The sequence below is a fragment of the Melospiza melodia genome, chromosome 3, assembly GCF_035770615.1.
Source record: "Melospiza melodia melodia isolate bMelMel2 chromosome 3, bMelMel2.pri, whole genome shotgun sequence".
Classification (NCBI taxonomy): domain Eukaryota; kingdom Metazoa; phylum Chordata; class Aves; order Passeriformes; family Passerellidae; genus Melospiza; species Melospiza melodia.
Window position 1 is genome coordinate 133,756,240 of NC_086196.1, and position 15,539 is coordinate 133,771,778.

General features: G+C 40.0%; 1 protein-coding gene across 2 annotated transcripts in view; it reads left to right on the top strand.

Moving 5' to 3' along the window:
- The window catches only part of RCAN2 (regulator of calcineurin 2), an 85,532-nt gene that overhangs the window by 32,368 nt on the left and 37,625 nt on the right, over nt 1-15,539 (top strand). The window contains exon 1 of one of the 2 annotated variants that reach the window (XM_063153116.1): nt 9,766-10,073. The exons of the other annotated variant lie outside the window; for it this stretch is intronic. Coding sequence (XP_063009186.1) covers nt 9,987-10,073 — 87 coding nt within the window. The 5' untranslated portion in view covers nt 9,766-9,986. Of the gene's footprint in view, nt 1-9,765; nt 10,074-15,539 lie in introns of those variants that run through there. 2 annotated transcript variants of the gene reach the window in all.

The window sequence follows — 15,539 nt, forward strand, 5'->3', positions numbered from 1 at the left end:
TGGCTCCTTGTGTCCCAGAAACACAAACGTGCTTGAGACACACTGAGATTTGTTCCTAATCTAAATTCCTGCTTCAGCTGCAGGGCTTATCCTTGCCATGAGAAGGGGTTGCTATCACTGGATATCATCCAATGTTAGAACTCTCTTTAGCATGCTTTAATGTTGTCAAGAGTTGTGACCTTCCTGTGTTACACACATTTTGGAGCGTGAATTTCGTGTTGTTTGACTTGATGAAATCATGGAATGAAACAAAGCAGTTCCAAGTGTTCCTTTGAGGGAGCAGGTGGTACAGCCAAGGTGCCTCTTGCTGTGTGTTGTAAAATCTGAGCCTAAATTTATCTCTGTGGCCTGAGAAAATTGTAATATAGTTGGTGGGATCTCCAGTGAGCTGAAGTAGGATTTTGCTTGTCCATCTGAAGTTGAAGGATGAATATGAAGTTCTGACTGTAAAATCTCAGTTTATGACTAAAATGCATAGATACTACCTTAGAAATTCATAATAAATTACAAATTAATACTTGAATCTTTTTTGTCTTTTCAACAATGAAGAAGCAATCAGCTCTCTATAGTAAGCTCTGCTTGCTGCAAGGAAAAAGAAAGTGTTCAAACAAATTCGTATTTTGTGGTAAACATTAGTATGGAACACCTCACATCAAAGAGCGCAAGGTGGAGAGGACTGGAGTTTTTTAGTCAGATACTTTTTCCCCCTTAACTGAGATACTCTGCACTGTATAAAAATGAGGCTATTGAATTAACTCTTTCATGGTTGAAATTTTTGAGTGCTTCAGTGCTTCATTGTCCATTCATAGCTTATTTGCATTGTTCTAATTTAATTGAATGAAGAGAAAATTAAGTGGTCTAAGCTAGGTGATAAGCTTTTAATTGGAGTTGTACCCATAATTCTGTGAATTGATTCATGTGACCAGAATGGAATAATACTATGAAATTGTGTTAATAGAGTGCAAAAATAATTAGCAAATATAAGATAAATCACCAATAAATATTCTCAGGTAATTTAATGAGCTTACTTGTGAAGAAGTACAAACAACTAAATATGCATTACTTGGTGCTTAGGTGAAGGCAGCTGTGATAAGGTTGTGAGCAAAAGTCAGAGCAGAATTAACTGGGCATAAGTGGTCATGAATAGGAATGCAGAACTGAGTAGGAGGTAAAGTCACTGTGTACTAACAGATAATCTGAACTACCATTTATGTTGAAGACTTCCCTCATTTGGATGTTTAAATCTGTGTTGGACAATGTGATAGATGGACTGGGCTGCAGAGTACAACTCCCAGCAGATTATCAGGTCTGCATCTGTGTATCTGGACATGCACAAGTCAAAGGCAGTTGCTGTGGGACTAAAGTTATGACTTCATAAAAGTTTTACTTTACAGTTTCTGAGTTCCAGTGATTATATGGGGTTTTGACCTTTGCATTTGGAATGTTTTAATACAGTTTAAAAAAACCCCAACAGATTGAACAGGTCCATTAGGCTCTAGAAAGTATTGATTGATAAAGCGTGGCTGGGAGTGGAGGCAACTAAAAGATCTTAAACATGATCAACAATACCAGCACAGATGTGGGACTGTTGCATGCTGCTGGGTCTCAAAGCCAAGCTTAGAGTATTCCTGAAAGACTGACTTACCTGGAGTAACTGCAGGTGTGGTTTAGGAATCAGTGCTAGGTCCCAAATGTGTGCAGCCACTTAATGTGAAATCTGCAGATAATTAACCAGCATATTCCTAAAGTTCAACAAGTTCATAAGCTGGGTTTGCATAGGTGTGAAGTCACCAGAAGATTATAAGAAGCTATGGAAGAATAAAAAACTAGAGGATGAGAAAGTCTTGTTTCTAAGAAAACAAGAAACTTCACAGAACTTCACAGAAGTAGTTATTTCTGATTTCTCTGGTTTTGATAGGGGCTTCAGATTAAAACTGAAGTACTTAAAGTAAAATGAACAAAAACCCCCAAAAACAACCAAACAACCTACAAATAAACCCTACTCTAAGGTAACAGCTGAAGTTGCTGTAGGTTAGTTGGAGCCAATATTTATGTTCTCCCCCTTCTGCCTTTGGCTTTCCTAATCCTTTTATCCTTTTCTACTTTCCTATCAAAAGTAGAATGAGTTGGAATTTTTGTATGGAAATGTTCTGCTGCTGGAAGATGCTTTGGTTTGGGGAGTATCATGCATCTGGGTTTCTTGTTTGAAGCTCCATGTTTCAGAAGGAAGCTGTCTGTTTAAATATAGATCAGTTGCTTTGAAATAAGATCAATTTTCTGTCACTCACTTGTACTTTAATGTATTTGCTATTTAATTATTGTCAATTTAATATTGACAATGCAGTGTCAAGCTCTTTTATATTAGAGAGTGGACCAACATTCTAGAATAACTAAATGGTTTGGAACTGTTTTAAATACCTTCTGAAACCACACTGATATATATATATGAAATGCCTGTATAGGAACTAGTTCTGCTTCAATTTTTAAATTGTTTTATTTTGTTGATATCTCTTTAGAGCTGTATCACACAAAAATATGGAGATACTGAGTAAACTGAGAGTTCAAAACATAGGAACAGAACTGATTCTGGTCCTTTTCTGGGCTGGGTCAGTGGAAGACTCTTTCCTGAGTTCTAGTTAGGAAGATAAGTTTGGGTTTTAGGGAGGGGAAGAGGGGGAAACTAAATCTGATCTGTCTTCAAATAAGATACAGGCTCTGAAATGGCCCATCGTGGTCTCTTTCTTCTGTTTGTGAAATCAGTCTTGTAAGGAGAAACTAGGATAAATCTATTTTATAAATACATTACAAGTGCACTAATATCTTAGAATTACTCAGGTTTCTTTCTTTTTTTCTTATTCACTTTAGAGCCACTGGAATCTTTATACCTGACATTTAGGTCTCATTGTATCTAATCTCCGTCTGTCTTTCGAACATAAATAAAACAATAATAGCAGAGGATTTATGGAAATAGAAAATAGAGTCACTTGTAATGAAGACAAGAAGCACTATTTGTATATGGCAAATTTTAAGTATCAACACCTTGTTTTTGTCTGCAGTTTAATCTGTGGATTACTAGAAGAGACTGTTTGTTTTAAAGTGTTGCAGTAAAATAAATCCCACCCTATAATATCAGGATAAAATAGCAATTACGTAAGAAATCTATTATTCATTGCTTCATGATTTGCTGTCTGACTGCATGCTGTTTGTCAGTGGGCTTTTTTCTCTCTCTCCTTTTTTTCCCCCCTTTGAACTGGGCTGCTTTTGCTGGCTTGGCAGTAAAGGCTGTTTTCTCTCAGCACTGCCTTTAAATCTCTCACCTGCGTGTCCTGTGCAGAGCTGCAGTTGAGAGATAAGGTTGGTCTCTCTCACAGCAGTGAGCATTGGTATTCCAGGCTCTTCTTTCAAGGGCATTTTGCTGTGATGAAGCATCTGAAATGACAAGGAAAACATACAGGCATGTTAAATACCCTTGCTACTCTGAGACAAGTAAAGGTAAATGGAAATTATTTTAAAATACATTTTGAAGCTGTTAACAGAGCTTGTGGATAACAGCAAATCACAGTTTTAGGCAGGAGCATTACAGACCAATTCCAACTGGCATCATCCATTAAATAACAAATAGTAATGGAGAGTCCTTTTCCTGCCCAGATTACACTTAAAATCTAAATAAAACACAAAGCTCTGAGCCATTCTGAATGTGTGTTCCTGCATGCTCTTCACCCAAGGTCACAAAGGTAGTTCTTGTGAAGAATTGAATCCATTTCTTCAGTGTGTTATTCCTGTGACAGCCCCTGAGCACCTCCATCTTCCCACTGGGAACTGGGGGAGATACTTGGGATTTCAGTTTCCTGCAGCTGTCAGAGCACTGGCCTGGCATCCTCTGTGTGTGTGAATCTTGTACAGAATCCTTATGGGACCTGAGTTTAATTCTGTTTTCAAGTACTGCAAGAATAAACATATGTAAGAACTTCACCTGTTTTGTAGTCTTCAGTCATTATAACTTTTATAAAATTAAAGACAGAATAAAAATCTGTTTTACATGTGCTCATTAATATTGGGTGCATTAATAGAGCAGGTATCACCATTCCTATCTTGCTGTTGGAGAAACTGAGGAACAGTGATAACTTTATGTGTAGGATTCAGTTATAGATTAGCACTTAAATTACAGCATCACTTCATACATCTGTACATATGTGCTAGATGCTTATGTTTCTGTTGTAGTTGCTGGAAATCTCATTAGCAGTCAGAGGCTGGAGAGAAATTCAGTCCATGCTAAACTACACAGCAAGTGATTGATCAGCAAAATCCCACTCTAATAGTCCGTGGAGTACGTTGAACAGGGAGTGTGTTGAACAGTTGCCCAAATAATAAGTGCTAATTTAAATATCTTAAAGAATCTCTTGGGGCCTCTGGCTGATGGTTCAGAGGAGGGTGATTTCCAGAGGTCCTGGATCATGTCTGTCAAGCCTGTATGTGTGTCTTGGATACCCTTAGGTATCTCCCATTGCATTAGCTATCCATGCTGGAGCAATGAAATTAATTCCCAAATCTGTTGCTTATACTGGCAATGTGTGTACCAGCATGTGGGGATCTATGTTTAGTTCTCTTAATTTGAAACCTGTGCAATTTATCAATGATCTTGTGTAGCTAGGCTGCAAATAAATTGAGCTTACACTGCAGAGTTATGATCTTCTTCTGTTGCCAGGGATTCATGTGTGTGTTATGTATTCTGTAGGTGGTCATGGGTTCACCAGATGAATCAAGGATGTCTTGACTCCTGAACTGCAGCAGTTTATTTTACCAGAGAGAGAGAGGATTGCAATTTGGGACCATAACAGTTGTTTTCCTGTGTGGATCTGGCACAGAAAAGGATTTGTAACCATTCTGAGTTGACAGAAGACACACGCACAGATTTCCACCCCCTCACACCTCCCTGAATTTACTTGGAAGCGAAGGACTATGAATGGTACAGCCACGTTAAAATAATTGAGCAGCTCTGACTCACAGTTGCAGCTTGTGTGGAGCTAAATGAGACAGCAGAGTGATGCTGCCTGACTGACACAGTTGTTTATGCAGTCACTGAAGTGTTCTCCCACCGTGTGCAGGCCTTTGAGTTGTTTGGTATTATCTTTATTAAAGAGGGAGAAATCCTTCATAATGCTGATGATTTGTTTTATTTTCTTGGATGCCCTCAGATCCCGAGACCTAGAAACATGACTGACAGAAAATTATTGCCTACAGAAAAGCAAAATATCACTTAAAATGCAGAAAAGCTGCCTTTCATGAAAGCAAAGCCAGCCAAGGCATTTTCTAAAATCAAAAGTCTCTGCATGTAAGAGGAACTTACTGATTTAGGATTATTCTAAATTGAACTTTTATTTGTCTGGTCAAGATTCTGTGTCTTTAAAAATGTTCATAGGAATGATTATTTATTATGAGAAGAGAAGTGGTGAATTGGAGTCCTTTTTTTTGCCACAATTGATGCCAGTTTAAGATTTGTAGAAACTTTAGCTTGGGGGTCAGACTCATTGTGGGAAAATCAGTGGGTTTGTAGCTGTTGGATCATTCAGTGTTCCTTATTCACTGCAAATGACAGCTAAATATTCTCTTTAAAATATACACTTCCAAGCAGTTTGATGGCTATTCAGTCTGCTGGTGTGTTCCTCTGGCTGGATTTGTCTGGTGCTTCCATTGTTTTGGAGGTAATTGACCTTAGCACAAGCCAATGCTCACTGCATTTAAAAAAAAAAAATTCTTTCTATGGGTGAGCTGAACCCTGCCCAGTCTTCAGTGTTCTGTTTTCTTTATGTCCTTGTGAAACACCTCTTTGAAGGAGCTAACTTTGCCCCTGAAGAATGTTTGTGGTTGGCCTTTTTATCTTCTGCTGTAGACAAGGAAATTGGAAGAACCGTCTTCTTTTTCTGGATTTTTTTTCCAGGGCCGTCTTACATTTCTAAATGTTTATGTGGTTTTGAAAGTATTTATAATTTATATTCCCGTTAAAAATGAGATTATATTTGTAAAAGTATGTTCCTACTGACAGGTAGGAGCATGGTTTAAATGCTGTTTACTTGTGTAGTAGGCTGAACGAGATCGATAGAGATGCACATCATTAAAAGCACTTCAATCAGCCATAATGTGAATCCATTCCCAGTGTTCCATTCAGCCCTCAATGGGTCATTGATGGAGGCCTCCTTTTTATTTTTCTGGATTTGTACATTGACCTAGAAAGGTTTGCACCTGCAAGCAGAGCTGCTGCAGAAATAACCCCTCTAGTAGCAGTGATAACAAGCACAAGCTTCAGCCATAGAGCAGAACAGTCAGGATCTGAATTTGGCTGCTGGGTTTGGTTACCACGTGGCTGATGTTACTGCGAGGTCCAGAGCCAGTGAAGTTGCCCTGAGGCTAAATCAGTTGTAGTTTGCTTGCAAAAGGAGGGTCAAGATTTTGCAGCAGTTGTTTTAATGACTTGAGAGTTGAGCTTGAAAATCTTAAATCTGTGGTGCTGCTCATGTGTGTTAAGCTGAGGCACAGCTGGAACTACAGGAGGAAAACAACTCCTCACACAAGAGTAAAGGCTGTGCTGTTCCAGGAGCTGTCCAGATCCAGAGTGGAAGATTCCTGGCTGGAATGGCATGGCTTTTATTTTCCTTCTGGTTGAGGAAATGAAAATATAAAAGCTGATGAAAATACGAGACCTGATCTTTAAGTGTTAATCATCAGAGTCTAGTGATGCTATGGGGTTACTGTGGTGCTTGTGAAGGAACAATGGAATATTGCTCTGAGTTCTAGAACCTGTCTGATGTCTATCTGTGTAACTGTGAAAATTTGGTATTTCCATGCTCAGCCTGATTGTACAAATGAGCCTCAGCTGCTCCCAAATTCAGCCCCCTGAGATATTCACAGTAGTGAGTAGTGCCCCTTGAATTCCATGCAAAACTGTTGCTATGGACAAACATTAAAACAAACTAAGAAGCTTTTGAGTAACTGTTCAAAACTCTCCACTTTCTGTTCTCAGAATTTATGGTCATGGTCTTAAACCCCATATAAAATTGGTGAGGGATGGCAGTAGAGTTACATACTGGTACCAGTTTGTGATCTAGAGAACCTTCTGTACAATGCTGAAGTGCAAGTCTATCTATATCAATTTCTGTTTACTAAATATAATATTTAAAATATTCATGAAACATGGCTTCATTTTTTCTTGGGAGTATGGAGAACTGCAATTAACAAGACCATCTAGAGACAGAGTTAAGAAATTTTTTTAAAGAAATTGAAATACTTTTTTTCTTTAAATTTGGATGAAAAGCAAGTCTCCTGAACTGGAGAAATAAGTCAATATTAACCAATTTTAAAGTATTCAATAATAAATTTTTCATTAACATTAGGTGAGACTACAAGGAATTGTGGAGTGCCCTGAAAAAAAACCATTCACACAGTAATATGTCTTGATTTCAAATGAGAAATGAGCAGAAGCAAATAGAATATGACATATATTCAAAGATATTAGCTGGGGTACTCAAAAGCTTTATAGGGTTCTTCTGTTAGGTAATCTTTGTTTTCAAGAGGCAAAACCAACTAGGTTATCTTTGTAAAGAGCTCACTAAAATACCCTAGTGGGCTAGAGTGATTTTTAAGGGGAAAAATTAGGTTATACTTTGGAATAGGCAAGAAAAAGCAAGAAATGAAAGAAATTGTGATCTCAGTAAGGTTGCCATATTCAGATGAAGTGGAAAAATTGCAGTGATTCTCTTTTGAAAGGAGATTAACAGTGGATGTGCAGGAATAATCATGAAGTGGAACAGATCAGTTTGCACATCAGGTGCCAGTTTTCATAAGAACATTCAGGCTATTGAAATTGATAGGTGGAAGTTTTTAAAGAAGAAAGGAAGAAAATAATTGCAGAACTATCCGGTGTAGCTCTATAATGTAAGATAATTTTTCCATCACTGCTGTGGAACCACACTCAGGCCAGGCATCACCCTCACTCTGGATGCCTTTATGGACCTCAGCGACCATCATCATCTGGTTCTTGATCTTTTCCTTTCCCAAATGCTTGTTTTGTTTTCATCCTGTTGGTCCATCACTGTTATAACTTCCATAAGACTCAGACACATGACTCATCTTTGCTTTCAATGTTTCCTTCCAGCTCTTTGGTAGCACTTACTGGCTTCTCGCTTTTCTGATGCTCTGATTTTTCCCTTGCTGTCTGCCTGCAACTTCAATCAGGCCTTCATGGCTTTTTTTCTCTTCTAGCACATACATATTATATTCAGATATACAAATAAAAGGTCCTATAAACACTCCCAAAAATGTTAACTTCGAAATATTTCTAAAAAGTGGTTTCCTGTGGTTTATGAAAAATCTTGACAGTGATAAGTGACCAGTGCACAAAGGAATTGATAATTGTGACAAACAATATTGATTCATTTTTTGCCTTCTGCTGCCCTATCCATTTCTGTTGGTCTCTATAGTCTGGGTTTGTAAAATATTTAGTGCTGGGATAGGATTTTGTCCTGGCTGTGGATCTTAGTTTGTGATTACTGCTGGGGAGGTTGCTATAAATGCAAGTTGAAAAGTGGGAAAATAATTTAATAGAACTTGAAAAAGAATACTCTGGTAAGAGATACTGGCTTATCTGTCTCAGTATCTAGTGTCACTGCCCTGTCACAGTGAAGAATTTGCTCCTAACACCTAATGTTAGTATAATTAGGAGTTTATCTGTGGGTGAAGTGGAAGTAAGCAGAGCAGTCTCTTACACTGAGCCATAAGCAGCTCCTAGGTTCATTCCAGTAGTTAAATATTTAATTCTCCTTATTAATCTGACATATCCATAAATGCCAATTCTAGGCCTACAACAATTAATAGTAATTTATGTCTCACGAGAATGAAATGGTAGAGGAAAAATAATGGTGCCAATCTGGGATAAAGATCATTTTAGAAGTCCCAGACATGTAGATATTTTATTTCTATCATTAAAAAAATGATAAAACTTGCAAAGAATAAACTGATCACTGAGTCAGCAGGTGTAAAGCATCTTCACTTCTACTTGTTTCTTTTGTTGAATTCTGTTCTATTTGTGAAGGGTTAACCCTTAGGATGGATGGTGTAAAGTTTGCCCAGTGTGAAGTCCTAATTTCAAGGAAATTTTCATGTTCTGTTCTTTGAAAGGGTATTGACTTCCACATCACACACAGACATGCCTCTGATCTTCCTGGGGATGAGTCACAGTGCAACGTGGATGCGAAGCACTGGCATCAAATTTGCAGTGTGTTGATTGCTGCTGGTGACAGGACAAGATGTTCTCTAATCCCGTGTGTGGGGTTGTAGAGTGTGCTTTATTAAAAAAGAGGACTTTGAGCTATTAAAACCAGAGGGCTGAGATTTTGTTGATTTGAGGGTTTTTTTATTAGTGCTCTGCCGTAGATTTTCAAGTACAGTGAAGTCACAAATGTTACCTTGAGATTAGTGGCTTTAAATGCTGGGTTAATTTACACACAGAGCGGAGCTTTCAGTGTCAGGCGATCTCTTTTATTTTTTTATTTTTTTGCCACCATAAGCACTCAGCTGAAACAACAGCTATGACTCAGTTGACAGTGAACGCTGCTTGAATTGATTTAGTCCGAGTTCAGATTTAGCACATAATCATGTTCAATTTGATCCACTGTGCTGCCTAGAGATAAAAGGGTTGAAAAAATAGATTTAGCTTATGTCAGTCTTTGTGGTGATGTCATTGCCATGAGCGATGGAATAGCGCTGTTACTATGCTGTGCCTGCTCAGTTGGTGGGTGTACGGGGGACAGGCAACCAGCAACTCACTTTAAGTGCACAGAGCTCGTGTTGGAGGCTTGCAGGCATTGCCAGCGCTGAAACTGAATCTTGGACTGTTCAATTGCAGTACTGAAGATTTTTTTTTAATTCTTTTGTTGTTTTCTTGCATCGTTTGTGACTCTGAGCTTGCCTAACTCAGTGTACAAAGGCGGGGGATGCCAGCGCGTAGCATGGACTGTGATGTTTCCACTCTGGTTGCCTGTGGGGTTGATGTGGAGGTTTTTGCCAGCCAAGAGGTTAAGGTATGCGCCTGCAATCCTTTTGTTGCTTCTTAGAAAAGCCTTTGGGAGCAATAAGCATTTGTATGTAGCAATTGACAATAAGGGGGCAGATGAGATTCTGCTGCGGTAGTAAAAGAAACGCAGTTTAAAAAATCTGTTAATTAAGGGAGAGAAATATGGGAAAGGAAATGTGTCTGCTTTTTACTGTGTTTTGATAAGCTGAAAGAATAGCCTGGTGTTTACTCTTTAATGATGTAAGAAATGGGTTATATAACTGACATCTGTGCATATGCATGTTTCATATTCATATAAAAATCTTTCATTGTTAATTTTGTCAAGTTATTTTTAGTCCAGTGTCACTTTTTAGATCAGCCTTGCCATAAATGTTATTTATTGATGTTGATAACCTTCAGATATCTTTACTCAGTTGAACAGTAGCTGTTTCTTTCCTTCACATTCAAATCAAATATGCAAACATAAATTTTTTGTGAAGGGCTAAAAGTTTGTAGTAAGTATCTTTGTGCATCTGCAGTGTAACAGAACACAAAAAGTTATGCATCTTGCATATCATATGCATACCTGAAAAACAATGCTTAAATCTAAGGCTTGATATTCAGGGCTTATAGTCTCTTAATTAGACAACTGCTGTAGAAAAGTCATTGTGTGTAATTGCTTACTGTTGAAATCAATTATCTTTTCCATTTATTCTCATATTATTGCAAGAAAATCACTGCAAATTAAGTTTGAAAGAGGAATTCTAAGTATTTCACAGATCATCTGAAAGAGCTCACATATGTAATACAGTGATATTCAGCAGTTTATAAAGGACAAAGGTACGGACAAAATTAGTTTCTAATCTGATGGTTCTTAGTATTGAAGGACTGGAATAGGGTAAAAAGGATTTGCAAATTGGAGGTCAAATTTTGAGCCTCTGCTCTGTTTCGTTCTGAGTCAAACATTGAAGCCACTGGAAATAAAACTGCTTTGATTTGCAAGGAGCTCTGATGATTTTTATTTGCCTGTTAGCCTGTTAGTCTGTGAGACCATTTATACTTTATACACATGCTTTTGTGTTGGCATCAAGAGATTCTTCTTAATTCAAGAAACTTTTTCTTAACAGTTTAATAGTGAATTTAGAGATGAAAAAGTGAGTAATTCAGAGGAATTATTCAGGTGAGGAGTCTTGCCTGCACTGGGACTTGTTTCTTGTATTATTTTGAAGTAGTAAAATGAAATGCTTATCTGCTTATTCGTTTTTCTTTTATTTTCTTTTTTTTTTTCCTCTTTTTTTTTTTCACTTGAGAGCATTTTGTTTTAACATGTAGGATTTACACCTGCATTGATATGATCTTGTACCTTGGTCTTTTTGTGTCTGGTCCATCTTAGATGTAAGACCACGCAAGAAATTAAAGTAGTAGTGAGCTTCTTGTATCCTCATGCTGCTCATATGTCAGTAGCAGTGCAAAAGCAAAATTCTGACTAACATAAATCAGCAGAAAGCATTCCATGACTTAGCTAAGATTTAGATTAGCCTGATTTAAGCTGCAGCATCTATAAAGTGTGGGCCAGGAGTATGAGATAAGAGAACAAAAGGGTTACAGAGACATTACAGGAATTGTAACCCTTTTGTGTTACTTGGACTTTCTGTATCTTATTTGCTTTGGTTGAAATTGCCCTGTTTTGCTTTTTTTTCCCCCTTATGTTAGAATTAAAATGTTGATTGCAAAGACTTTGGGTATATTTACAGTGGGGACTGCACTGCAGACTGCACTGCAGCTTAGAAACGCAAAGTCTGCTTGGAAGTTGCCTGGGTGAGCAGCTTGTGCTCCATGACCCACAGCTCACTGCAGCTCCTTTCCAATGGGTTTGTCCCCAAATTCTCCTCTGGAGGCTGTGGCCAGCTCTGTGCTCATCCCCAGGCTCCCCATGCAGCAGCCTGCAGTGTGGGCATCCTCCTTGTGAAAGTTTCACTGCTGCTGATAATTTAAAGCTGGAGATACTTACTGCTCTTTGCTCACTTCCAGGAGAATTGCAGGGAAAAATACAGTATGACTTTTTTTTTTTTTCTTCTTTTCTTTTTGTATGCAAAAGGGTTCACTTCAAAGTAAGATTTTTTGCTGAAAGTGTGGTCGCAGCATAGAAAAGTTTATGTTGACTTTGATAGGATGAGGAACAGATTTAGGGTTAAAAAGGAAGGAGGCTGTTGCTGAGAAGAGATGGGTGTGGAAGTTGAAGAGCAAAAGCAAGTGCAGAATTCCTGTCTTCTCCACCCTCCACCCATCCTGTTAGTAGCCCTCTGCCCAGCCCTTTTGTTGGTCAGCCTGAAGGCACAGGTGGCATTGACAACTGAAGTCCAGGCTATTGTCACTTCTCCAGTAGAAGGGTTTATTGCAGGGGATCTTCTCCCTGTGTGAAGGGAATGAGGGAATGTTCCCTCAGTGGTAGAACAGATCCTGAAGATCTTAGAATACGTGTGGTGCTTGGTGAGATTTGCTAAGATGAGCTGTTAGTCCTGTAGAATAGTTCTCTGATGTCAGTAAGGGTTGTGTTCAGGATTTAGGATATGCTTACAGCATATCTCACTTTTATTTCGGTTCAGGTTTAGAACTGACATGAGGCTTGGGAGAAGGATGCTGGTGTTACTGAGCCATTGTTCTCCCAGCAGGTTTGGGAGGAGGATGCTGGTGTTACTGAGCCATTGTTCTCCCAGGAGGTTTGGGAGGAGGATGCTGGTGTTACTGAGCCATTGTTCTCCCAGCAGGTTTGGGAGGAGGATGCTGGTGTTACTGAGCCATTGTTCTCCCAGGAGGTTTGGGAGGAGGATGCTGGTGTTACTGAGCCATTGTTCTCCCAGCAGGTTTGGGAGGAGGATGCTGGTGTTACTGAGCCATTGTTCTCCCAGGAGGTTTGGGAGGAGGATGCTGGTGTTACTGAGCCATTGTTCTCCCTGGAGGTTTGGGAGGAGGATGCTGGTGTTACTGAGCCATTGTTCTCCCAGGAGGTTTGGGAGGAGGATGCTGGTGTTACTGAGCCATTGTTTTCCCTGGAGGTTTGGGAGAAGGATGCTGGCAACGCGGAGCTGTTGCTCTGCACTTTGCAGCATGTGTTGGCCACAGCTGCAGGCTAGGGGAGTGAGGAGCTTGCCAGGACTGCAGTAGCAGAGCTTGGAGTGTTGGGGCTCTGGAGCAGCAGTTCCCACAGCAGGTGGCCATGGGGACTCCTGGAAGTTGCCACTTCTCAAGAGCATCGGTCCCTCAGAGCTGCAGAATTCTCATACAAAGCTGGCTTTGGGCACAGAACTTGGAGCAGAGGGAGTTCTCCAGCTTATTGCTGCTTTTCCACCTCTGGAGACCTTATTCTGTAGCCATTATGCTCTTAGCATCTGGCAGTCAGGCTTGGAAACACTCTGCTTCCATTTGGCCTCTGCAGCAGGGGAGCAGTTATTTAGTGCTGAAGGCAAAGCTTTTTGGTTGCTGCATTTGGGGCTGCTCATGCTTTTGATGAACAGAGGCTTGTATGGGTACCTTGGCAGTGACAGCTGGCCCCATAGCACTGACACCACAAACCATCCAACAAGCCCTTCACTTCTGATCAGCTGCTGCTTTGAGTTGGCTTTTTTAATCCAGAAATTGGGTCAGGCTAATCAACATGCTACTGACTGTAGATCAGGAACGAGAAGAGTTGAGAAGGCAACCAGAGAAATCACAAAGTGCAGTTCTGCTTTGAAGTTCACCTGGATAATTAAGATTCTTTCAGTGCCTCTAGATGATAATTTCATGTAATGATCTTTGTTACATAAGCAATTAGTTAATGAATATCTTGTTTATTTCTAATAGAGGAATCCCAGATATCACTGAAACAGTGGAAGAGAATTTAAACTTGTGTTTCTTACTCTGAGCAATGTGGTTTTATATGATTAATTCTGCATATTCTCTTCTCATTTTTGTTCACACAGACCATTCCATTCAGAAGCAAGGTAGGACTGGGGTGACTTGGCATTACTGTAAGACAGAAGAAACACTAATGGTCCAGATGGAGCACATCCTGAAGGCAGTAATGTAATGTGGATGGGGCCATTATCTTAACACAGGGAAAAAACTCAATGTGTACATGAGCCAGGCAGCAAAGAGCATAGTAGGAATAGTTTCACTGTTTGGACTGTTGGAGGATTAATCCCCATTGGAACAGGATCTCTGTCAATCTGTGAACTCATTACTCAGTTCAGATGCTCCAGTGGGTACCCTGCTAATGGGAATTGTTTGGGATGGATGGGTTGGAGGTTCAGTCACTGTCCTGCAGCTGCCTATCAGAGGTTTAGCAGTCTAAACTTCTGAGGTCTAAAGGGCAGAAGCACACAAGATGCTTGTGGTTTTTGCTCTCCACTTCAATTCTCCTCTTGTCTAAGTGGCTCATTCACAAAGATGTTCTGAGGTTTAAAGTTTAAGTGCTCTAAGGCCAGAGTCAAGTGAAGAAAACTGGAGAAAGGGGAGAAGTGTTGCTGCCCCCTGGATGGTGCCAGCTGTCCAGTGGCAGCACGCATGACTTGCTGGGAGAGTTTCTGGGTTTCTGCCTTTACATCCTTCTCCTTAGCCATGTGAGCTTGATCCGTGGGAAGAGTCTGTTGCAGTCATAAGACTTCACAGACGGGCTCTAAGGAGGGAACCAAACAACAGCATGACTGCCAAAAATACCCTGATGGCTCAAAGGCCTGCTCTGTACCTTCTCTTGGTATTTTCCATAGTTGGTAGTTCTTTCTAATTGCAAATAAGGTTGAGTCTGGGAAATCTGCATGATCCAAGAGTTCTGCTGGAGAAATAGACTTGTGTGTCTTTTGATCTCTGCTTACTGTCTGTGTTGATCTGGAGCAAGTAATGGAGAGGAGCTTTCCAAATGCTGCTATTTGCAGGACACTGAGCCTGCACTTGCAGGACACTGAAACAGCACTTTCCAAGTGCTGTTTGCAGGACACTGAGCCTGCTCTTGGCTTCAGGATCAGCACAGAGAGACTCTGACAGCAAAGCTGGGGCTTGTGCAGCCAGTGCTGCTGCACACTGAGGTGCTCCCAGTTCCAGTCACAGGCTGGGCTTTGTCTGTGTCCTTCTAACACCCTTATGGGAAGCCAGCTGGACTCTTTAGGGAAGTTCCCAAAGAAATGATAGAATGGTAAGACTTCTAAAGTGCTCTTCAGCACTCCCAATGTGCTCTTCAGGCTGATCTTCACTTATTTGTACTTGCTTTTCCCCTGCCTCAGAAGAAGGGGGTGCTGCTCTTTCACCAGAGGTTGGTGGCAGCTGCAGGTGTTTACACACCTCTGAATATGGCAAAGCTTCTGCTTCTCCTTCTTCACCCTTTTAATCTAACAGGGAATGGCACAGCAAGTCAGAGAGCTTTGTATTGTCTCTGATCCTCCTTTCTGTTGGAAGTCACATGAAGATATTTCCCTTTCATAAGGATAGCTAGACAATGAGTAATTTGTCAAATGAAAAT